General features: G+C 40.8%; 1 protein-coding gene across 6 annotated transcripts in view; it reads left to right on the top strand.

Moving 5' to 3' along the window:
• The window catches only part of CLIP1 (CAP-Gly domain containing linker protein 1), a 156,602-nt gene that overhangs the window by 124,077 nt on the left and 8,731 nt on the right, over positions 1-23,794 (top strand). For all 6 annotated transcript variants that reach the window (XM_030217859.1, XM_030217856.1, XM_030217855.1 and 3 more), the window contains 3 exons: positions 7,162-7,282; positions 10,505-10,557; positions 18,624-18,741. In XM_030217859.1, the coding sequence (XP_030073719.1) occupies positions 7,162-7,282; positions 10,505-10,557; positions 18,624-18,741 (292 nt within the window). The remainder of the gene's footprint in view (positions 1-7,161; positions 7,283-10,504; positions 10,558-18,623; positions 18,742-23,794) is intronic.

Genomic DNA, 23,794 nt, shown 5'->3' with positions numbered 1-23,794 from the left:
AATATTTATCTTTCATGTATTTCCATTATTCATGATATATTGTAAGCCACATTGAGCCTGCAAAGAGGTGGGAAAATTGTGGGATACAAATGCAATAAATAATAATATTCTAACTCTCCCATCTTATTACTTAGGCTTCTGGCATTCGCATATATTCGCAAACTATGTTTGTTGTTCCTATTTACATCATGCTCAGTACTTGACAGTATTAATTTGCAATCTTTTGTCTGATTTTTATTTAAGGACACCTGTTCTACTACGGTCTCTTTTGCAACCTCACTATCGGGTGCCCTATCTTCCCTGTAATCTTTGAAAGATACCTTATCCCGAACCATGCACTTTTGAGCGACTGTCGATCTTCCCCCAGTTTCTATTTTAAAAGCTGCTCTATCTCCTTTTTAAATGCCGATGCCAGCAGCCTGGTCCCACCCTGGTTACAGTGGAGCCCATCCTTTTGGAATGGGCTCCCCCTTCCCCAGAATGTTGCCCAGTTCCTAACAAATCTAAAACCCTCCTTCCTTCCTCTATCATCGTCTCATCCACGCATTGAGACTCCGGAGCTCTTCCTGTCTCTTGGGCCCTGCGCGTGGAATGGGTAGCATTTCAGAAAATGCTGCCCTAGAGGTTCTGGATTTGAGCTTTCTACCTAAGAGTCTAAATTTGGCTTCCAGAACCTCTCTCCCACATTTTCCTATGTCATTGGTACCACATATACCAAGACAGCCGGCTCCTCCCCAGCACTATCTAAAATCCTATTTAGATGATGCGTGAAGTCCGCCACCTTCGCACCAGGCAGGCAAGTGACCAGGTGATCCTCACGTCCACCAGCCACCCTGCTATCTATATGCCTAATGATCGAATCACCAACTACAACAGCTGTCCTAACCCTTCCCTCCTGGGCAGTACTTGGAAACATATCCTCGGTGCGAGAGCTTTTATCGACCTTAAGTGAATAAAAATAATAGTATTAAATGTTAGAGAACATATCTCAGCAAAACTGAATAGACCCCCCCCCCCCCCTTTTTTTTTTGTGAGTTTTCAGACTGCCATAATATACTAAGGGGCCCTTTTACTAAGCAACAGTAAGCACTAACGCATGCTTACCACTGCATAAAAGGGCTTACCTTTTGCATGTGTGCGCACTATCCACACTCTAGGCATGTTCAATTCTAATTGGTTAGCACAGCTACATTGCCACATGCTAATGGCAAACTTAGCGTGTGGCCATTAATGCATTTACCTCTGCGGTAAAAATGGCCTTAGCACACAGGATTGACATGCATAAACATGTCCTAAGGCCATTTTTTACTGCAGTAAAATTTGTAGTTACTGCAGTTTAGCACAGAAATATACCACATGGTAGCTACAAATTTTACGTTTCACCCAGTGGGTTGGAACCAGCATTTCCTAATGCTGGTCCTGTGCAGTATCTGGCCACAGCTAACACGGGAGCACTTCACTCCTCTTTAGGAGGTGCTAATGCCCCCGCATTAACTGTGTGTAAGCCAGTTAATATGCAGTAAGTGTAACATGCTAGCTGGTTAACTCTTCCATACCTACTCTCTGTCCATGCTGTGCTCATTAACTGCATCCAGTCCTACCAGCTCTACATGAGCATATACTTGGAAGTCTTTGGTGCACAGTATGCTCAGGCCGCAGAGGTTCACCAGTTGGCCAACAGACAGCTGGAGTGCAGGAAACATCTGGCCAGGGGCGCTTATGATACCTTTGATATTGCATCCAGACTCTCTGCTATAGGTGTGGAGAGGCACAGACTCTCATGGCTGAGTGTCTCAGACCTGGAACCAGTGGTTCAGCAGAGGTTAGCGGATGTATTGTGCCAAGGAGACCATCTTTTTGGCGACAAAGTGGAGGAGGTCTCGGACCTCATCAAGAAACACACTGACACCATTCAGGCCCTCTCTCTGCAGCCTCTAGCTTCATCCTCCTACACCAGGAGGTTTTCAACTGGGCCTATTACTCTTAAAGGCATATTCCAACAGCCCCAGTCCCAATATTCCCTGCCATGTCAATCTCATCCTCAGAAGGCCCAGCTGGCTCCCCATTCTCAAAGCAAGGGATGAGCTTTTGTCTGGCTCCAGGAGAGCATAGCTGCCATCCAAGTAACTGTCCCGGAAGACCTACCAGTGGGAGAAGGCTGAATTTTGACCATCAAAGGTGACCCCTTATAACCACTGACCAGTGGGTTCTTCAAATAGTCAACCTCAGTTACGCACTCATTGGTATCAAAAACCACCAAATTGCCCACCGAGAGCATCTTACATCAGCTCTCAGTTCAAGCAGGTACTTGTAGAGGAAATCTCCGCCCTTCTACAGGCCAATGTGGTTGAACCCATGCCACACAGGGAAGAAGGAAAGAATTATATTCCAGGTATTTCCTTGTGCTCAAAAAGATGGGGGAATTTTGTCCCATCCTAGTAGACCTGTGGGCCCTGAACAAATTCCTGGCACTCTATTCCCCATGATTCAGGAACAAGATTGGCTAAGCTCTCTGGACTTAAAGGATGCCTATATCCATATTTTGATACTTCCCAGCCACAAGAGGTATCTCAGATTTTGAGTATGGGAACACCACTACCAGTATTGCATTCTGCCTTTTGGCCTTGTATCAGCTCCCAGAGTTCACCAAATGTTTAGCAGCAGTTGCAGCATCGCTACACAGACTGGGAATTTGTGTTTCCCTACCTGGAGGATTGGCTGGTCAAGAGCACGTTGCAGGAAGGAGTGCAAGGATCATTGAGGAGAACTATTTGGGTGTTGGAGCTCTTATGTATCTTCATAAATCACCCCGTCCCACCTCCTTCCAGCTCAACAATTGGAATACATAGGAGCCTTGCTCAATATGGTACAAGCTCAAGCCTCTCTTCCACTGGTGAGAGCAGATACCTTGATAGCGCTCGCCTCACAGGTCCAAAGCAATGAGCAGGTCTCAGCTTTACAGATATTGAGATTGTTAGGCCACATGGCCTCCACAATGCATGTCACTCCCATGGCTTGCCTTCACTTGAGAGTTGCCCATTGGACTTTGACTTCCCAGTGGTCTCAAGCCATGGGGAACCTAGCAGATGTCATCCGAGTTCCTCCAGAGCTTGTTCAATCCCCTCTCTGGTGGACAATTCAGATTAATTTGACTGTGGGACTTACATTCCAAATTCCACCTCCTCAAAAGGTGTTGACAGCGATGCATCCAACTTGGGATGGGGGGCTTATGTGGATGGGCTTCACACCCAAGGAGTGTGGTCTGCTCAGATCTGCAATTTGGAACACTGTAAAGACTTTCAGAGATCAACTACAGAGCCAAATTGTTCTCATCCAAACCAACAATCAGGTTGCAATGTATTATGTGAACAAGCAGGGGTGTATGGGATGTTACCCCTTGTGTTAGGAGGTGATATGGATGTGGCAGTGGGCCCTCCTTTACGAGATGGTATAAAGCAGTATCCCTAGCTGGAGTGGTCTCTCGATATGGCCCTAGCCCACAAGATGTTCCAAGAGTAGGGCACTCCCTCAGTGGATCTTTTCACCACCTCATCTGAACAACAAGGTCCCTTGGTTCTGCTCCAGTCTCAGATCACAAGGCAGATTAGCGTCAGATGCCTTTCTCCTTCATTGAGAAAAATTTCTGTATGCTTATCCTGTGATACCCCTCCTAGAGAAGGCTTTGCTGAAACTCAGGCAAGATGGGGAACATTGATCCTAATCACTATATTCTGGCCAAGACAGATCTAGTTTCCTCTTCTGGAGTTATCCTCCGAGGAGCCATGGAGATTGGAGTGTTTTCCAACCCTCTACGCAGAACAAGAGGTTCTTTCTGCATCCAAACCTCCAGTTCCCTGGCCTTCACGGCCTGGATGTTGAGAGCATAGAATTTGGCCTTGAATCTACCTGAGGGTATCTCCAAAATTTTGCTTGTTTCCAGGAAAGATTCCTCTAAGAGATGTTATTCTTTTAAATGGAGGAGGTTTGCCGTCTAGTATGAGGGCCAGATCCTTTATCTTGGCGTACGCAAAAACTACTTGAATACCTCCTGCACCTCTCTGAGTCTGGGCTAAAAAACAGTTCTGTAAGAGTGCATCTCTGTGAAGTCTGTGCTTACCATTTTTATGTAGGAGGTAAGCCAGCCCATCTCTGTGCAACCTCTAGTTGTTTGATTCATGAGGGGTTTGATGATAAAGCCCCCAGTCAGACCTCCTGTGTCATGGGATCTCAATGTTGTTCTAACTCAGTTGATGAGCTCCATTTTTGAGCCATTTGAGTCCTGTCATCTGAAGTATTTGACCTGGGGTGTTGTGTTTTTGGTAGCGGTCAGCTCTCACAGTCAGTGAGCTTCAGGCCCTACTAGTTGATCCACCTGATACTAAGTTTCACCACAATAGAGTTGTCTCCGCATGCGCCCTAAGTTCCTTCCTAAGATGGTGTCAGAGTTCCATCTTAATCAGTCGATCATCCTGCCATTTTTCCCAAAACCACATGCCCCTCCTGGTGAGAGTGTACTGCATACCTTAGACTGCAAACGAGCCTTAGCCGCCTATCTGGAGTGGACTAAAGCCCATAGACAGTCCACCCAGCCTTTTGTTTTTTTGATCCAAACAGGATGGGGGTAGCTATTTCCAGTTGGCTAGTAGATTGCTTCTCCTTCACTTATGCTCACTCTGGGTTGACTCATAATGTCAGAGCCATAGCTACATCGGTAACCCACTTGAGATCTGCCTCAAGTGGGCTGCAACCTGGTCCTTCGGTCCACATATTCACATCTCACTACTGCCTTGAGCAGGATACCTAATGTGAAAGCCAGTTCGGTCAGACAGTTTTGCAGAATTTGGTATCTAGAGCCCCAACACCACCTTAGGCCCAGTTCTGTTCCAGGCTGCACCTTCACAACCAGTTTGTATATAGTTTAAGGTTGATATGACTTCAGGGTCTCGGCATATTGGGTTCTTATTGTCACAGCATTATTTTTGATGAGCCTGCTTGGTACTCATCTGTAGTAGGTGTTCTCCGAGGACAGCAGGCCAAGTATTCTCACACACCATCCCACCTCCCCTAGGAATTGTATTCCTTCAAATATATTATTCTACTGAGGAACCTGCATCTGTGCATCGGGTGAGAAGGCACCCTCGCATGTGCTAGAATTTTCTACCTGTTATATACACTAGGCAGCATCTCCACTGGGCTCCGTCGGTGTACATGAGGTCACCCAGCTATAAGAATACATGGCCTGCTGTCCTCGGAGAACATCTGCTACAGGTGAGTAACTTCACACTGTATGTGTTGTCCGATAATAGCATTCACACAGAACTGCGTTGTGAGCCAGTTGTGGTATACCCCTGATACCCACATTCCAAAATTCTAGGGAAGTCCCCAAGCACTTTCCCATCTCTATTTCAAGACAATACAACTTTTACCAATACTGGCTAAAAGTAGAGCTTTATGGATCCCTGAAATTGTAAGTCTATTAGAGGTTATATTATCAAAAAAGGCCCTCTCCTTCTCCCCCAAATGAAATCATAAGTTATCCCAATTAAAGACAACAGATAATCTGGGAAAATACGAATTGGTCTGCCTACCTAGAAGTGACCCTCCGTCTAAAGTCCACATAGGAGATCAAAGAACAATTTGCATCCAACAAATGTTCCAATAAAGAAAAGATCTCTTTTTCCCAATGACTAAAATATTTATTCTCCAGCCCTGGCAAGAAGTCCACATTTCTTCTTATAGGCAAAAGATGCAAAACCCTTGCGTCGCTCCCCAACAGCTGAAAAAAGGACTTCCAGACATCCCTTAAGGGGCGTGTACCAGGACATTCCGTAGTGCTTGCTATAAATGCTTGCATTAGTGAATTAAAATGGTACAGTGCTAGAAAGGCTTTCGCAAACACTATAGGGCTATAATCCTGTGTATCCCTTATCCAGTCTCCCATATGTCACATAAGACACTCCTTGGTTATAAGCCGTAGCCATCCATTCTACTGTAAATAGGTTGCTATAAGTGAGGGCCAGTTTGACCAATTTAAGATGAAACTGGGAGGTCATATAATACAAGTTTTGGAGGCTATTGCACAATGTGTCCTGGACCATTTGCATTTCTATTGATATGTAGTGGACGATGGGATGGTGTATGTATACATAATGGTTAGAGTAGTGGATTGAGAAGCAAGGAAGCTGGGGTCCAAATCCCACTAATAGCACTTTGTGACCTTGGGCAAGTCTGCAGTGCCTCAGTTCAAACTAAGGCTAAATTTACTAAACTGTGCCAAGGCCATTCACATGCATTATTAGTAAATAGGTTGCGCTGCAGAAAATGGGACCTGTGGTAAAAGATATATATTAATGTCTTGGCACCCAGTAGTGCATTGTAGTAAATCTAGCCCTTAAATTGTAGGCCCTGAGGTGTCTACTGTACCTGAAAGTAATTTTTCTTGAGATAAATTGTGGGTAAAATTCCTCACTCCTGGGAAGAAAAGGGTTTGAGGAAAGGATATGTAAAATTATGAAAGAGCTTGTTTGTTTTTTTTGTTAAGGAAATGCAAAGTTTAAGTAACATTGTATCCGTGCCTACGAAATCTTTCTTTTTCATTTTGTGGAGACCCTTTTGAAAGAGGCTTCTGAATGAGCAAGTTGGTTGTTGGTTAATTTTGTGCGTGATGCATGAATGTTTTGTGGCAGAGAGAAAACTGAAAATATGTTCCGTCAGAACTAATCTTTATCGTAGATGATTTTTGTATATGTGCCTAATTATGCTAAATCATAATTTTAAAAATTAAAAAAAACAACTTCTGAATGAAATCTTGTTCTAAATAATTAATGATAAAGATTAGAAAAGGAAGAGTTAGTGGTTACTGAGGATGGGCAGACTGGATGGGCCATTTGACCCTTATCTGCCATCATGTTCTATGTTTCTATTCTCACCATCAGCCTGGCAAAGAAAATGTAATCATTTTGATGTGATTAGAGTGTGAATGATACTCATTTATAAGTTAGTATATGTTAACGTATATAATTTTGAATAGTTCTCTGAGTTATTGACGATAAAGAGCAGGTGATGTAGATCTAGTTTCCAGAGCTGTGAAGCTGATTCTCTCCCACAGTTTTTTCTTGCCCATCATGTTTCTATGGTAACCATGCTTTCACATCCTTGCAGGGAAGAGCTGAAGCTGGCGGCAGCTCAGAAATCCCAGCAGCTGACAGCATTGCAAGAAGAAAACGCTAAACTTGCCGAGGAGCTAGGTAGGAGCAGAGAAGAAGTGACGAGTATTCAAAAGGTAGGTGGCTAGACAGTACTTTGTTGCATGACCTTGAATGTAGGTGCTGTTGGAGTTGTTCTTTCAGTCCGTTTTGCAGGATAAGATGTACAGTGGTTTCAAGGTGCTCCTTTCCTAAATCAAAATTTGAAAAGCATAAATTAGCATTCAAGCTGCTGGTTTGCTAAAGACCTTTTTTTTTCCCAGCTAAAGAGCTTACAGGTATTGTGTACTCGGGCAACTAAGATTAGAAACACAGTTGGAAATTTTTATTAAATCTGTGCAAAAGCTAACGTGTGTGAGAGAGAGAGATCAAAACATTAAAAGTACTAGTAGAAATTGTCAAAATGGCAAGGATAAATTGCACTGCATTGTCTGTGACAGTTTCTTAATTAGGTCATATCTGATATATTTTCGGTACTACCCCAGAATATTCTCTGTTGTGACAGCTAGAGTAGGATATTTTGCTACTGTGCTATAATTGCCTAGTCCATAAGGTGTCACCTCCCTCTGTCAATTTTATACAAAGAAGGGTTACATAGATAGATGAACTATGAGCAGCATGTTATCAAAAGAATAGCATTGAGACACATTAGAAACAAATCATGCTTACATTTAAGTGTAGTGTATCACATGTGCAAGGCTTATGGTCACTTGCACTGTAAATGTGAAAGCACGTTGCATAGTAAATGGCAGACTTGCATCCAGTTTGCCCAACAGTCACATTCATTATCAATTCATGATTGAACCAACAATCTGCTTATGGACCATCTAGGATCACACGTTTGGATCATTTTTAGTATAAAATGAAGCATTGTAACTGATTATGGGATGGGGATATTGTTAAGAACAAACTGCAAACATTTTTGATTAATGATGTAAACAAGTATTCAAATAAGCAGCAAAGAAGCACAGGTCATTTTTGAAGGAACGGGTTTAGTTTTCTGATAGGGTCTTAAACCTTTGCTGTAAATACTGTGAGTTTATCACTATGGTGACAGTACAGATTTCAGGATTAGAGCATTTGTTTTGGATTTTAGTTACATTAGGACACGTTCAGTAATTAATTTTTTCAGAGCTCTTAGTACTTTAATGATGTACTGAATGGTTTATCTTCATATCTAAAAATTTGATACAGTTATGTAATGGCTGACACTTCTAGTTTTCAGCTATTTTTAGCCATGTATAATTGGCTAGTTTGTTTAGTGCTCCCTCAGCTGTAATCTGAGCTCAGGAAGCTTTTTTGAATACTCATATTGTATTACCTCAGTGAAACACACTGGATCAAATCAAGCTCTCTATCTGCATGCTTAATGAACTAACAGAAGCCAAAACTAGACTTTGGTTATATGGTAACCTCTGCCTCTCTAGTCCTTACATAAAATGTTCCAAGGTAATAATTTTGAGTACCTCAATTTTCCTCCTCTAATGAGATTCTTGGTTTCTTTACAGAAACATCAGCGTCTGTGTGGGGGGAGGGGGGGTGGTAGAGAGCAAAGGTGGTATGGTTGGGAGGGGAGAAGCAGATGATTGTAAGGGCCACAATTACTATTTTGTGGGTTTCACTTCTGACAAGCTCTCCAAAATATGACAGGATCCAAGCTGTATGCACATTCCCATGCAACTCAGTGTTCCCAAAAATAGACTTACCAGGATTGGTTTTCACGACCAATTGTTTTATTATAAAAACAGCTTTATGTTTGTGTAAGGCCCTGGGAAACAGGGAAATATGGTGTTCTCTCTAATTAAAAAATGCAGCATCTAGGGATCCCATCAGTGATGGTGGGGTGGCATAGAGAATCTGAAGCCGAAATACTTACAGAGCGCCCCCCCTCTCTCTCTCAAAATCCCTATCCAAGCCCCATAAGACTGCCTCTGGTATCTGGAAGGTCTTCTCAGTTCCTCTAGTTTTATAAACTGCTGAATGAGGTATTCAGATAAGTCCAAAAATCAGAAGTAGAAAGACCCTGACAGGGTAGAAGTTTTCCTCCTCATTAATGAAATGGAAATAATGTAACACAGAAATCAAAGTAAAATGTTTCCCTTTTTCCCCCCTTGATATTGGGGTATTCTGGTGTGCAGCATCTCATTTTCTATTTTGCCAGTACAAACCGGCTTGTTGAAACTCCCCAGTTGCAAGAATTTAAATAATATTTTTAGTCACATTAGGATACAGTGTGGTTCAGTAACTAATTTTTTTAACTGCCTAGCTAGTATTACCGATGGCACACTATATCAATTAATGAATAAACTTGGAGAACAATCACAGAAAACAAGGACTACTTATTTCATTGAGTTTACCCAGTTGTCTTCCTGTCTAGTTCTCTACCACTTTGGATACATGAAGATAAAAATTTCCATATTCAAATCTCAGTAGTAGCTTCTTTCCTCAAATATAGGCTCGGAAGAACCTGTCAAATTCAAAAGTCTTCTTTATGTAAAACACAAAATTCCCTTAACTGTTTGTTCAAACCCAAATCATGATTAAAAATTGGTTTTATTATTGTGACTCCCCTAAAACTTCTTGTTTTGAATCCTAGTATTCTGTGGTATCTGAAAATTAGGTTTCTAACTATGCAAAAGGATAAGAAAGAAACAGATGTGAAAGGCTAACAGTCTCCCTCTGAAAAATGATTTTTGTTTTTCTACTACTTCTGTGCCTTGTCATGGAGTTCTCCTCTACTTTTGTCTGTTAAATGGTATTAGCTGCATCGAGTCAGCTAATGCATATGCAGAACATAACAGCCCTGATCATAACAACTTCCCCTTCTCTGGATTTCTGGATGTGTGGCATTTGCAAGTAGTAATTTCAGATAATTTATGTAATTGGTGGTGTCTCTGTGACCTTTTTCTTTGTGAATTCCAGCTAGAGATGACTTTGTAAAGGTTAGAAGCACAGCCAGTGTAGTAAGTCTGATCACCAGGAGTCTAATCTGTTCCGGCAGCTGCTGCCAGGAAAGGGGAGGTTCTTCTGAAAAATTGTGTGTTTTAACACTGTGTGTTTTTCTTTTCCACCGTATTGGACTGGAAGCTTATTGCATAATATTTAAGGATGGAGAGAAAGAGATGGTTTCAGGCATGAATTCAGGGATCCTGAATGTGGGTGGTCGAAGTTCTGAGTGGGAGGTCATAATTTTTTTTAGCTTTTATCCTATTCCGTGCATGGTAATAGTTTAATAGGAAAATTGACGGGAGTGTGATTTGAAAACAACGCATGTTTATTTTATTGCATTTATTTCCTAGCTTGAAGGCGAACGATCCGTACTCAATAACCAGTTACTAGAGATGAAAAAAAGGTTAGTTTTCTTGGGGGTTTTTTTTAATGTTACATCAAATAGAATTTATAGAAGTGTCCCCAAGCTTGTATCATTGAATTGATTTGACACTTAAAAATCCCATAGTATTTCTGTAATATTTGTGAAGACAGCATAGTTTTGCTGTGTGCAGTTCAAAGAAGAAAACTACATGCAAACAGTATTGTCACTTCCATGATGAAAAATATGCAAAATGTTGAACTGGATTAATTTTTAAGGCATTTCAGCCACAGTTACCTAACAGGTTTTGACTTGCTGTATTTGCTAATCTGGATCAGGACTGTTGTGTCTTTCTTAGTACAGATGTTTTAATAAACTCAGCTGTGGTTAAAATGCAAACAATATATAGTCTAAACCATAGGAGCCAACTTTTCAAAATTATTGGGGGTGCTAGGCCCAATGAAAATAACCCCTCCCTGGACACATACAAGGAATTTTCTCAATATTGGGGGTGCTCAAGCACCCACAGCACCCACAGAGTCGGCTCCAATGGTCTAAACAGCTGCTTATTTAACACTATTGGTACTGGGGGAAAGGCATTTTAACTTTGTCAAATTATAATGCCACTTTCTTCACTGGGCCTGCCTGCAATCCTCCTGCAATCAAACCAGCTTCCCGAGAAGCTTAAAGTGCAGCCTGGCACACTAAGATAGTGTGCAAAATAATCATGTGATTAAAAAATAGATTCTATTTCAAAAAGTTCATTGTAGCCTAGGTGACAAACTGGTTTATATCCTAGGAACAAACTAGTCAAAGAGGAAACATTTTAGACATTGTTTAATTTATGGACGGTTTAAAATGACAGCCAAATTTGGCTTAAATAAACTATATGATTGCAATAAAGGAATGTCATGTGGTCAGCTGGGAAGTGTCAGACCAACACTTTTAATTAGACCAAATATTCACGAATTATAAGATGCAAAACTTTCCAGCTTATAATTTTCATAGCTGCTTTATTACTGTTTTGACTCTCATGGAATAGTGTTTAGAATGCAAGCATGAGAATTCAGGTCCCACACTCACTTTCAGTGTAATGATTAATTTAAAAAAAGAAAGTATTCTTGCCATGTTGTGAACTTAGGTGTAGTGAATGCACAAAATTAGAGTCCAATTGCTTCACTTCTGACCCAAAGTCTTTCCTATATAATACTCCTCTGCTGTAGCTGGAGACTACTTGGGGACATGGGTCTGCTTCGTACCCATAAAGGAGTAGTTCTGACCACCCCTTGCAGGTCCCATGTAAATGTAATGTGGTTCTTGAAGCCAACAAAAGTGGTTGAAAGAGAGTAACATGAAATTAACCTAAAATTGTTTTTTAAAAGATAAGTCTTCAAGTTCTTACGAAAAAGAAAATAAGAAATAAATGAAGTCAAAACAGACAGAAGGGATAACCTAAAATGAGGAGCTTGATAACTAAAAGAATCCTCAAGAAATCTTTTCAACTTAACACCTGAGAAAGATGGGACACTGTTACAATATGAATCTTAGGGCTGAGGGTGGCACCAAGTGCCCCCAGAAAAATGAGCTAGTAAAACAGGTTCTCAGTCTGAGGTGAGTTAGGAATTAGGGCCCTTCTGGGCCACAGCTTTCCAAACCTTTGCTAGTGAACCTGCATCCAGTCAGTTTTCAGAATATAAACATATCAGGTTGCCAGTATGTGCCGACATATCTTTTGCAGACTCATGAGGCAATTCTACAACTAGGCACCTCCTTTTAGGCACCCCGAAGATGCACTGCAGACGTCTGTTCTCTAATGGCACATGGTTGCCCAGAGTAAGCCTGTATCAGTGCATCCAACATCTACACCCCTGCAGTTATATCAGGCTTAAGTATAGGCGCCTGAATGAAGCAGGGAGCTCTGCCCATGTGTACGCCCTCTCCCTTGCATTTGCATGTTTTGAAAGTTAAGTGCCATTACACAAGAATGTTTAGATGCCCTGCTGGCACACTTGTGCGTTATTGTACACAATGAGATATTTACATGCAGGCATTTACACATGCTGAAGGGCATGTGTAAATGCGGGCACCTAGATTTTTTTTTTTAAATTTTTATTGTGGATTGTACTCCACAGAGGGTGGGGAATTCTCCTAGATAGGCAGAAGTCTTCGCAAATAAACTGAATCCTGAAAACAAGACTGGCTGTGAGTTCACCAGGATAGATCTGTTAAGTTCTGGGTTTGCAATCAGAGCAGTGAGTGGTCTTATCATGCATGCCATGTTACAGCTGTGTGCATAACAGAAACACCGTTGTCTGTCTTCTTTATTCACCCCTTTTCCCAGCTGATGTCACAGAGCAGTGTTAGTAACACCATAGTATATGCTCTACAGTGGTGTATTGTGTGGGTACAGGCCCTGTATTGTGACATGGCGAGTGGTGTTTGACAGACAAAAGGAGTTATGAGAAGGGAGTTTGTAGCATAGAATCCTCATCAATAATCGGCCATAACAAGAAGGGATGTGGAAGGAAATGTTAATGTCTGTTATTCAGATCTATTTTTAAATACAAATTATAAAATAAACATGAGCAGGAATTTATTCCATTACACTTCTGTTTGTGGGATAATCTCACTCCCATGTTCCTGAGGTTTAGCAAATACAGAGCTGAGTAGTCTTAATCTCTTGGGGCCTAATATTCAGAAACAAAATTAACAACTAAATTGTTAGCCCTTTTCAGCCAAACTTAAGAGCTTTTTAGCTGAAAACTGATCTTAATTTAGGAGCTTAAAAGTGATACTTATTAATTTAGGACTGCCATTCATTTACCTAGATGTATTAGCCTAGAGCAGAAGATCAGTGCTAATCTCATAAGTGTTTTTTTTCCCTCTCCTAAATCCACCCCTGTTGCCACTCACTTTTATGCTCCTAAATTTAAGAGTTTAGTGAATTTTTGTCTATAAATGTAGGCACTCAGGCCTAGTAAATTTCAAAGAGGCCAATTTTTAATTAAGAGCATAACTCATTAACATGGGAGCCAACTTTTCAATATGATTGGGTTGCTAAACCCAATGAAAATTACCCCTCTCTGGACACAGTCAAAGAGTTTGTTCAATACTGGGAGTGCTGAAACACCCATAACACCCATAGTACCCACAGAACTGGTTCCTATTCTCATTAAGAGGATACATTCTTTTAATATCATCCTCACAGTTATTATGTAATGATATAATTAAGTCTCTACTCCTGGGCCAATAGTATCAGATAACTCATCCAAGAGAAATAACTAAGCTGTCAAATATTTGTTTGGGAGCATTTGGTGCTTTTGTTTTTTTTCCAAAGAGATGAAACATGCTAGTATTGATTGTCCAGACGTTTCTAAAAAGAAAAAAGTTCTTATATACAGGAAACTATTATCTAAGTGAAACCAAACTTACCACCTCTATTCGGACTTTGTAGTAGTACAAGATTAGTTAAGACATAATAAATGTCTGAGTATGTTAAGTGAGACTTTTAATTTTACTGGCTTCAATGTGAATTGCTAACTGTCTGATTGTCTTTCAGCTTACGCTACTTACCAATGCTCATTTCACCCCTCTCTTTCCCTCTCCTACTCTTGCTTCCTTTGCTATATCTGTGTGTCTTTAATGGTAAGACTGAAGAAAGTCTATCCACGTTATAATAAATAATTTATTTTATAGTTTTGGTACAGCATTGTTGTACATATTTTTGGCTGCATATGTTCCTCAGTGTCTTGCTTTTGTAATCTACTTATGCATATTTTTCATTTTTTTTTTAATGCAACATAGAACCTTTATGCAAATTTAGTTCTCTTATTTACGGTACTTAGCATATCTCTTTCACGTCTCTAACATGTGGTTCTTGTTATCTTGCATTTTTAAAGCTTGCCCAGTAACACTTTAAGGTACTTTGCTTCATTTCTCAATTTATTTCTTCTCTTTGTAATAAGGGAAGAATCTGGGAAGTCAAGTCCAATTTCTATTCAACTGGTTTGCCATAGTAATTCTGTTTTTGTATTCCAAAATGCTATTTTCTGCTTAAATAAAATGAAAAACATCAAATTACACCCTCTTCTGTTTTTCCTTTCTAGTTGATTTACTTTTCTGCTTTCTGTTGCATAAGGCATCTTTTATTTCTTTAAAAGTTGTTATAGTTGGTAAAATTGATCTGATTGGCTAAACACTTGTGCATTCTTTCTAAAAAGAAACATGCCCCCTCTTCTGGATAATAGACAGAAGGGCACACTGAGTTCAGTTCTCTTCCGTACAGATTCCCTTAAAGACCTAGGATGGGACCCTCTGATGGGGGGGAGGGAATTCCACTTCAAAGGCCAAGGCATTGTATTTCTAGTTTGAGATGCTCTAGATAAAGCATTGTTGTTACAAAATAAATTTTGAGTGAATACATTTCTTCAAAGTAATCAGTCAATAGTGTAGATAATGAGGAGACTGGCACCTACAAGACGTCATGAGCAAGAGTTGCTATGGTTGTGTAGAGATAGTACTGGGTCAGCTGCACCCCAAGTGAGAACATCCAAAGGAGGGGGCTAGGGGAGAGTTTGGGGAAAATGCAAAGTAATCTAATAAGATGCGCTCTGAGCATATCTTGTTTATACTTAGAGCTTGATAGTATGTGAAGTCATTTTGATCAACTGATAAGGTCCAAGAACCCTGGTGACAAAGCTGGGGTCCATTGAAATAGGGTGAAAATAGTATAAAAATGGGAGTCAGAAGGGTATTAGATCAGACAACAGAAGGAAGGCTACAAGAGAAGGCGGGTGACAGACGAGTCATGTAATGCTGCTCCATCATATGACTGCCTGATTTGCCTGTATTGCTATTGGTAAGATTGAAATAAACTATCTTCTTATATCCCAGCGAGTCCTTCTGATTATGGAGTTCGTTAATTCCTGGACTGTGTAAGAGCAGTCTGGGGGAGTATGAGGTCAGAATAGGTGGGGGAAAACGCAAATTATATACAATAGCAACAGGTTCCAATGTGAAATAAGGATAACATCCTTTCTTTCAAGCATGTTTGGATTGGATTTATTAATTTTATATACTGCCGCTTAACAAAGTGTTAAAACATTTTACAAACAATGCGAAATTTCAAATACAATATAACAATTTAATAGAAGTATAATAAAATGTGACAAATTTAAATAAAACAATGTTGAAAAACCCAAGTTTTTAAAAGTCTGCAAAAACCAGAATAAGAGACGTTATGAATCTTGTCAGATAATGAATTCCTGAGCAAAGTTTGGGTCACCGTACTTCACTTCTTCTGAACTTTGGACTCTATCTGAGCTTTTATTGTGGTCCCTGACGAACCTAAGGGGGGATCCTCTTTGTTACTGGACAGTCCAAAGCTTGAATCACTCTTCTGCAAATCTTTTTCATCTCATGAACTCCTACAGACTCCTGGATCATAGAAATATAGAACAGGACATCAGAAAAAGACACCAAATGGCCTATCTGTTCTGTCCATCCAAGCATCGTTTGAGTGGCTCCCTTCTTTAGTCCCTGTCACCTTACAGCAAACACCTCAGGATGCTGTTTCCCTGCACTTCCAGAAGCACTGTTGTAGAAATTCCTCTGCAGTGTCCTTGCCATCCACCACATGACACTAGAGGAAAAAAAAATGTTTTCTTTCTCTTTATCTTCAATAGCTAGCAGGAACAGGAGATGGGACGCTTCTTTACCCATCAGAGGAGGAGATATCCTGCTTCCAACCACTTAGAACTCTCCAAGGAAGATTCTGAATCTCCTTGTTATTAATCCTTTGGACTGTACCAGTGTGGCCACTCCCAACTTACTCTCAGGTTTCAAGTTTGTTCATAGTTTTGATATACCACTAGATAGGAGACCTATCAAAGCAGTTTACAATACAAATACATTTACCAGGTAGAAAGGAACTACATAAAAATAGGAAAGATAAAGAAAACACATGGTAGCTGAGAGTGGCAATAAGGAAAGGGAAGATAACTACAGAGGTCCAGTATTGAGAATAAGAAAGATGCTGTCACGTGGCATTGCCTGAACCAGCAGACGGTGGCATCTCTATCCCATGCTTTTTGTTGGCAGAAACAAGGACCTAGTAAAGGGTGCAAAACCACCTTTACAGAAACATTGAGCCAACTGCCTTGAACTTCATACACTATAACTGAGTAAGTTTCTGTGGCAGAACAGTTGACATGAGCATGGTGATAGCCGATGATCTGCAAGACAGAAGTGAACCAGTGACAGAAGCGAACCTGTGCAGACCGTTTTGCTGTTGCTTAGCGAACTCACGTTTTTGGTAGATCTAAGTCAAACCGACCATTGTTGTCTATCAGATGACAAATTGTGTTGGTATGTGGTTTAGCCTAGCAGCCTTTTTGATTTCACTTGGGTTGAAGTGCACTGCTACCTTTTCCTACATACATATATATATTCTACCCTTAAAAAAAATAGACGTTACATTTTTTTTAATAGTTAGAACCAATGTGAATCTGCTTCATGCTCATTACTGTAAGCTCCAGATTCTCCCCTTATTATTCTTCATTTCTGAATATAATAATAAAACCTCATTTGTGCTTGGATTTTATTTGATTCTGTGTTTATTACTGTGTTGCATTTCATGTGCTGGATATCAGAGGTCCCTCATGGATGGAACCTGGACTGTGTTAAAGAAAATCAAGCAGAGCCTCCTTTTACTGCATTATGTGAATGGATTTATAGAAATCAGCTTGTGTGATGGGACAGCCTTCCCACTCCTAAGTGAACATGCTCACATTCAGTCTTCTGACCCTCAATGACTACTGAAATGCAGTCTCCTTGAGCAATTAACCATTGCAGAGTAGCTGCCTGAAAGACCATCTGCTAAATGTGTTCCCTGTAGAAAGCTGTGAGTTGTTTAGATTCTAGGTTCTTATAATGTATTTTTACCAGTTCATGACTTCAACCAGCAGAACAGAGAAATGTAAAATATATACAATTCTCAGGGCCTTATTTATTACAGTGCACTAAGCAGTTAATGCAGGAATTAGCCCATGCTGACAACGTGCACTCATTCCCCCATGAACTGTCCAATGCAGAATGGCTATGGACTAGTCCTTACAGTTAACACTATGCATTAACTGTTAGCGCAGCCAATAACACAGAGCAGTGAACACCACTTCTATAGATGGCATGAGAGCTAGTGGTACTAAATTAGCAGGGCATTCTGGAGAGGGCCTGAATTACCTCCTAGAGCTACAAGCAGGTGTGGTTTTAAGAATAAGCAAACCATGTAGCTTAAGCTGGTTGCTGATTGTATACAGTTATAGCAAAGAAATATTCATTGTGGGCATTCTGAAAACTAGGTATGTTAGTGACCCGCTATTTGAAAACCTTTGCCCATTCTTTCAGTACCTCAGTTATGGAGAGTTTAAACACGTAATTGTATGGTTAAGATATGTAAACTTTTAAGAAAAAATCTTCCCTTTCCTCTTTCTGGAATAAATCATACATATCTAGGCTTTGGTTCACAAAGGTCACCCCCCACCCCGAACTGGCTAGCTCACAGATGAATGATACGACTATAGGTCCATATTCCTGCTAAAGTAGGAAAATGAAAAAGAACTTACTGAAATGAGAGGAAACTGATATTTCCAGCATTCTGCCCAATGTTTTGCATGATGACCTGCACAAGCTTTGCACGTTGTTTTGTGATGCTTTGTAAATTATTACAAGAAAATACAGCATCAAGATTTCAACAGAAGAAGTTTATTCTTTGCAGTCCCCTGTCCTCTGATTCTGCATCTCCCAGACTATTAACTTGTTTCTTTAAGTTCAAATGGATACCATGACATGCAGGTTCTGCCATGTATAGACATAGGTAAACCTTTTCATTATTTGGTTGTTTTCAACAGTACCATAACTCAAATGCAAACATTTTATAAATATATAACTATAGAAATTAAACTTGATTTTAGTACCCCATACTGCAAGTTTCTCAATTTTGCTAAGTACATTAAAATTCTTCTTCTGGTTTATAGAACCTGTCTATGCACTTGGAATGTTTTTCCTTTTTTAAGCAGGTTCTGATACTAGTTGTCCTCTATTTAATGCAGAGATTCAGTGTTAAAGAAAGACTTTGATGAAGAAAAAGCTTCTTTACAGCAGTCCATCAGTACTTCTAGTGCCTTGGTTATAGAAAAGGATAAAGAACTTGAAAAACTCAGAAATGAGGTAAAATTAACAATGAATTCAGCAGCAGGTCTAGTAAATACTGCAAAAAGTAGCAAATGGCATATTATTTAGTTCCTGAAAGTGGACAGCACTATTTCTACCACACTAGCTGGGTCATGTTTTCCTACGTTCAGTAACTGAGAGGGAACCCGAAGCACACCCTAAAGAGCAGCAAACTAAAACAGTACAAGGAGCCTTCAAGAGTGGGGGCATCAACTCAGTATTTTATTGATCAGAACTGACACTGACCATGTTTCAGTAAAGCCACCTGTGTCGGGGATCTAAACATGAAATACTTTCAATGGTCACAAAATCCAAAAGTATCAATCAGTGGGGTTTGTCTAATCTGATATTAAAAGGAAAAAAAAACCAAATCTGCTTATGAGGGACAAACAAGTGGGAAATGGGTATGCAAATGACAAAAATTCTGAATGAATGAATGAAAAGTGTAATTAATTGTGGTTCAAAGTAAATGTAGATACGTTACATGAAATCTGAATGTTGTAACATAGTAAGTGACGGCAGATGAAGACCTAATGGTCCATAAAGTCTGCCCAACAATCACATTCATTATCAATTCAAGAATGCATCAACAATGAACATGATATTATATACTAGCCGTTGAGCCCGTTAAAACGGGCTAGTATTGGAATGGGGGTTTTCCAAGCCCCCCCCCCCCCCCCCCGAGGTCGCCACCGCCGCCACCCGTCCACTAGGCCGGGCCCTCTCTTCGCTATTCAACTTACATCGCCGCAGCACGCAGATCAGCTGAGCTCCCGTCGGCCTTCCTTCTCTGCCTGTGTCCCACCCTCGTGTGACGTAACGTCGGCGAGGGCGGGACACAGGCAGGGAAGGAAGGCCGACGGGAGCTCAGCTGATCTGTGTGCTGCGGCGATGTAAGTTGGATAGCGAAGAGAGGACCTGGGTGGAGGGGTGGCGGCGGCGACTCCGGGGGGGGGGAGTACCGGTGGCGGTGACCTCGGCGGTTCCCGCCCTCCCCTTCGCACAGTTTCCCTCTCTGTCCCGCCCCCGTCATCACTTATTGACGCGGGGGCGGGACAGAGAGGGAAGTCTCTACTGTGCATTTGCGGGTGAGTATGGTCACTTGCAATTTATATGTTTGACTTGATCATGGTCTTTCTTTGGTGTTTCTGGGACATAGACCATAGAAGTCCGCCTGGCTCTGTCTTTATGTTCCAACTACTGCAGTTATCGTCAAAGCCCACTCCAGCCTAACCGAATCTGACTTGTCATTTGCAGGACACAGACTGTAAAAGTCTGCCTGGCACTGTCCTCATGTTCCAAATTACTGGAGTTTCCATTGAAGCGCTCTCCAGCCCATCCTTAACTGGATTGCTATATGCGGTACTCAGACCGTACAAGCCAGCCCAGCAGTGGCCTTAGTTGATGCAGCCAGAGTTGCCATCTAAGCACCACTTGACATACAAACACATATGCAACCCTTTCAGTTTTGTTTTTTTATATACCATTCATTTTCTAATTAGAAATCCTCTATGTTCATCCCACACCTTTTTGAATTCTGCCACAGTTTTGTTTTCTCCACCACCTCCCTCTGGATGGCATTCCAGGCATTGACCATCCTTTCCATGAAAAAGAATTTTCTGACACTACTCATAAGTCTACCACCCCACAACCTCAGTTCATGTCCTCTAGTTTTACCATTTTCCCTTCTCTGGAAAATATTTGTGTCTATATTAATACCTTTCAAGTATTTAAAGGTCTGTATCATATGTCCCCTGGCCCTCCTCTCCTCTAGGGTATACATATTCAGGTCTTCCATTCTCTTCTTATATGTCTTTTGGCACAAGCCCCATATTATTTTTGTCGCCTTCCTCTGGACCGCTTCAAGTCTTCTTACATCTTTAGCAAGATACGGCCTCCAAAACTCAACACAGTACACCAGGTGGGGCCTCACCAACGACTTGTACAGGAGCATCAACACCTACTTTCCTCTGCTGGTTACACCTCTCTCTATACAGCCTAGCATCCTTCTGGCTACAGTCATCATCTTGTCACACTGTTTCGTCACCTTCAGAGCCTCAGATACTATCACCCCAAAGTCCCTCTCCCTATCCGTGCATATCAGCCTCTCACCACCTAACATATACATCTCCCTTGGATTTCTGCTTTCCAAGTGCATCACTCTACACTTCTTTGCATTGAATTTTAACTGCCAAACATTAGACCATTCTTCTAATTTTTGCAGATCCTTCATGTTTTCCACTCCCTCTGGGGTAGCCACTCTGTTACAAATCTTGGTATCATCCGCAGTATGGCAAATCTTACCTTCTAACCCTTCAGCAATGTCGCTCACAAATATATTGAACAGAATGGGCCCCACTTTGGGTCCTAACTTCAGCCTGTCAGGTCTATTCAAGATTCTCCTATGAAGATCGTGTCAAAGGCTTTGTAAGTAGATTGTATCTGGCGCACGTCGTTGATCCAATTCTCTGGGCACCATCAAAGAATTAAATCACATTTGTTTGGCACAGTTTACCTTTGGTAAAACCATGTTGTCTCAGATTGTTGTAACTTATTGGATTCCAGGAAATTCACTATCCTTTCCTTCAGCATTGCTTCCATTACTTTCCCAATAACCGAAGTGAGGCTTACTGCCCTGTAATTTTCAGTTTCTTCTCTGTCATCACTTTTGTGAAGAAGGACCACATTCGCTGTTCTCCAATCCTACAGAACCTCCCCTGTCTCCAAGAATTTATTAAACAAATCTTTAAGAGGACCTGCCAGAACCTCTGTGAGCTCCCTCAGTATCCTGGGATGGATCCCATCTCGTCCCCTGGCTTTGGCCATCTTCAAATTTTCAAGTTCATAAACAGTTTCTTCCGTGAATAGTGCTATATCTGCTGTGAACATATGACAGAAGTATTTGTTTAGCATGTTTGCTTTTTCTTCATTATTATCCACATAGCGGTTCACAGCATCTTTGTTTCACAATTCCATTTTTAGTCTTCCTCCTTTCACTAATATACTTTAAAAAATTGTTGTTGCCCCTCCTTATGTTTCTAACTATTTGCTCTTCGGCTTGTGCTTTTGCCAGACGTATATCTCTCTTGGTCTCTTGGTTTCTTTGTTTCGTCCGGTATTCCTCTCTGTGTTCTTCTTGAGTTTTCTGTATTTCATGAACGCCAACTCTTCAGCCTTTTTCTCATCCACTTTCTTGGACAACCATATCGGTTTCCTTTTTTTCTTGTTTATTTACTCTCCTTACATAATGGTTAGTAGCTATATTTATAGCTCCTTTCAGCCTGGACTGCTGTCTTTCCACTTTTCGTATGTTCTACCAGCCCATCAGCTCTTTCTTCAGGTATTCCCCCATTTTACTAAAAGTCAGCATGTTTGAAATCCAGGACTTTGGTTTGATATAACAGCTAAAGTATAGAGCAGTCACTCAAAACTCAAACTGTTTGATGATCACTGCTGCCTAGGTGGGCACCCACTTGGACATTAGACACACTTTCCCCATTTGTGAGCACCAGATCCTGCGTCGCTCCTTCCCTTGTGGGTTCTGTCACTATTTGTCTGAGCAGAGCACTTTTATTTATTTATTTATTTAGGATTTAATTTACCGCCTTTTTGAAGGAATTCACTCAAGCCGGTATATAGTAAGAATAGGTCAAACATGAGCAATAAGCAATTACAACAGTAAAAATATTCAAATAACAATACAAAGTATGGTATACTACTTACAATGTCAACACAATACGTAATTAATAGAGCATTATAATTGATAGTGAAGGGTAAAGCAAAGATGTAACATATAGATAGGTAAGACAGTAGGAAGAGTTAGAAAGTAAGGTGACTGATTTAAAGAACGTTGCACATGAGTACGTCGAGATGGTTAAATATTATCTCAGCTAAGGTAGGAGTAGATAAACGTGTCCTGCTGCAGTATATGCAGCCCGAATCACTCCTTGAAAGGCATCCACGATCTCTCTTTAAATTCCACAGATGGAACTTTCCAATCCGCATCCAATAGGTTGAAATCTTCCAGCAACAGCACCTCTCTTTTTCCCCCAACTTCTGGATATTTGTAACCAGATCTTTATCTAGTTGCTCTGATTGTGTCAGAGGTCTGTATACAAAACCCATGTGTACAGAGGTTCCATCATCTCTTTTCAAGGTGATTCATATTGCTTCTTCCTTTCCCCAGGCCCTTGGCATTTCAGTTGCTGTGATTATCGCTGCTTACATACAGAGCTACTCTGCCACCTTTTCCGACCATCTCTGTTCCTCCTAAATAGATTGTAGCCTGGTATGTTTGCATCCCATTCATGGGAATCATTGAACCATGTTTCAGTGATAGCAACAATGTCTAAACCCCCTGTTTACTAAACAGCGCGGCAACGCCAACCCGTCCATTAAAAATGAATGGTCTGTGTTGGCATTAACACACCACTAGCGTGGCTTAGTAAACAGGGGAGTAAGTCTGCTTCTAACATCAGGGTTTGCAGATCATGAACTTTGTTGCTTAGACTACGAGCATTTCTGGTCATTGCTTTCCAGCTACATTTCAGTGGCAGTCTCATCTTCTATTTAGTTTTTTGTTTAGTCTCACTTCCTGCTGTGTTGGTATGAAGTGATTTGCTGCTGTTTTCATTGCTTTCTTTATTACTGTTGCATCTTGTCTGGGGGGTGACCACTGGAAATGACCTATCTCCATATGCCACCCCTGCCTTGTGATTGGAGAGTGTACTTAAATGTGCTTCAAGGTAAACATTTACCTTGAAGCAATTTTGGATTTTGTGACCATTACAAGGTATAAGTTTACATGCAGATTCCATTTGTTTTAGTCTCCTGAATGCATATCCATTCTTAGTAGCTTTTTCATGTTTGTCTTTTATTGATTTTATTTTGTAATGCATTTTTTATTCACTTTTTGTACTTAACAATTGTGTTATATTTTGACATCAGTTTACTTGTACTCCCTCCTTTGTTTTTAACATTTCACTTCGAATTTTGTAAACCCGTTTATTATTTTGGTTTTAATATTTCATGTTTAGTCCCCTGATGCAAG

Source organism: Microcaecilia unicolor, chromosome 11, assembly GCF_901765095.1.
Source record: "Microcaecilia unicolor chromosome 11, aMicUni1.1, whole genome shotgun sequence".
Lineage (NCBI taxonomy): Eukaryota > Metazoa > Chordata > Amphibia > Gymnophiona > Siphonopidae > Microcaecilia > Microcaecilia unicolor.
Note: the sequence above shows the minus strand (reverse complement) of the source record. Positions and strands in the feature narration are given on the sequence as shown.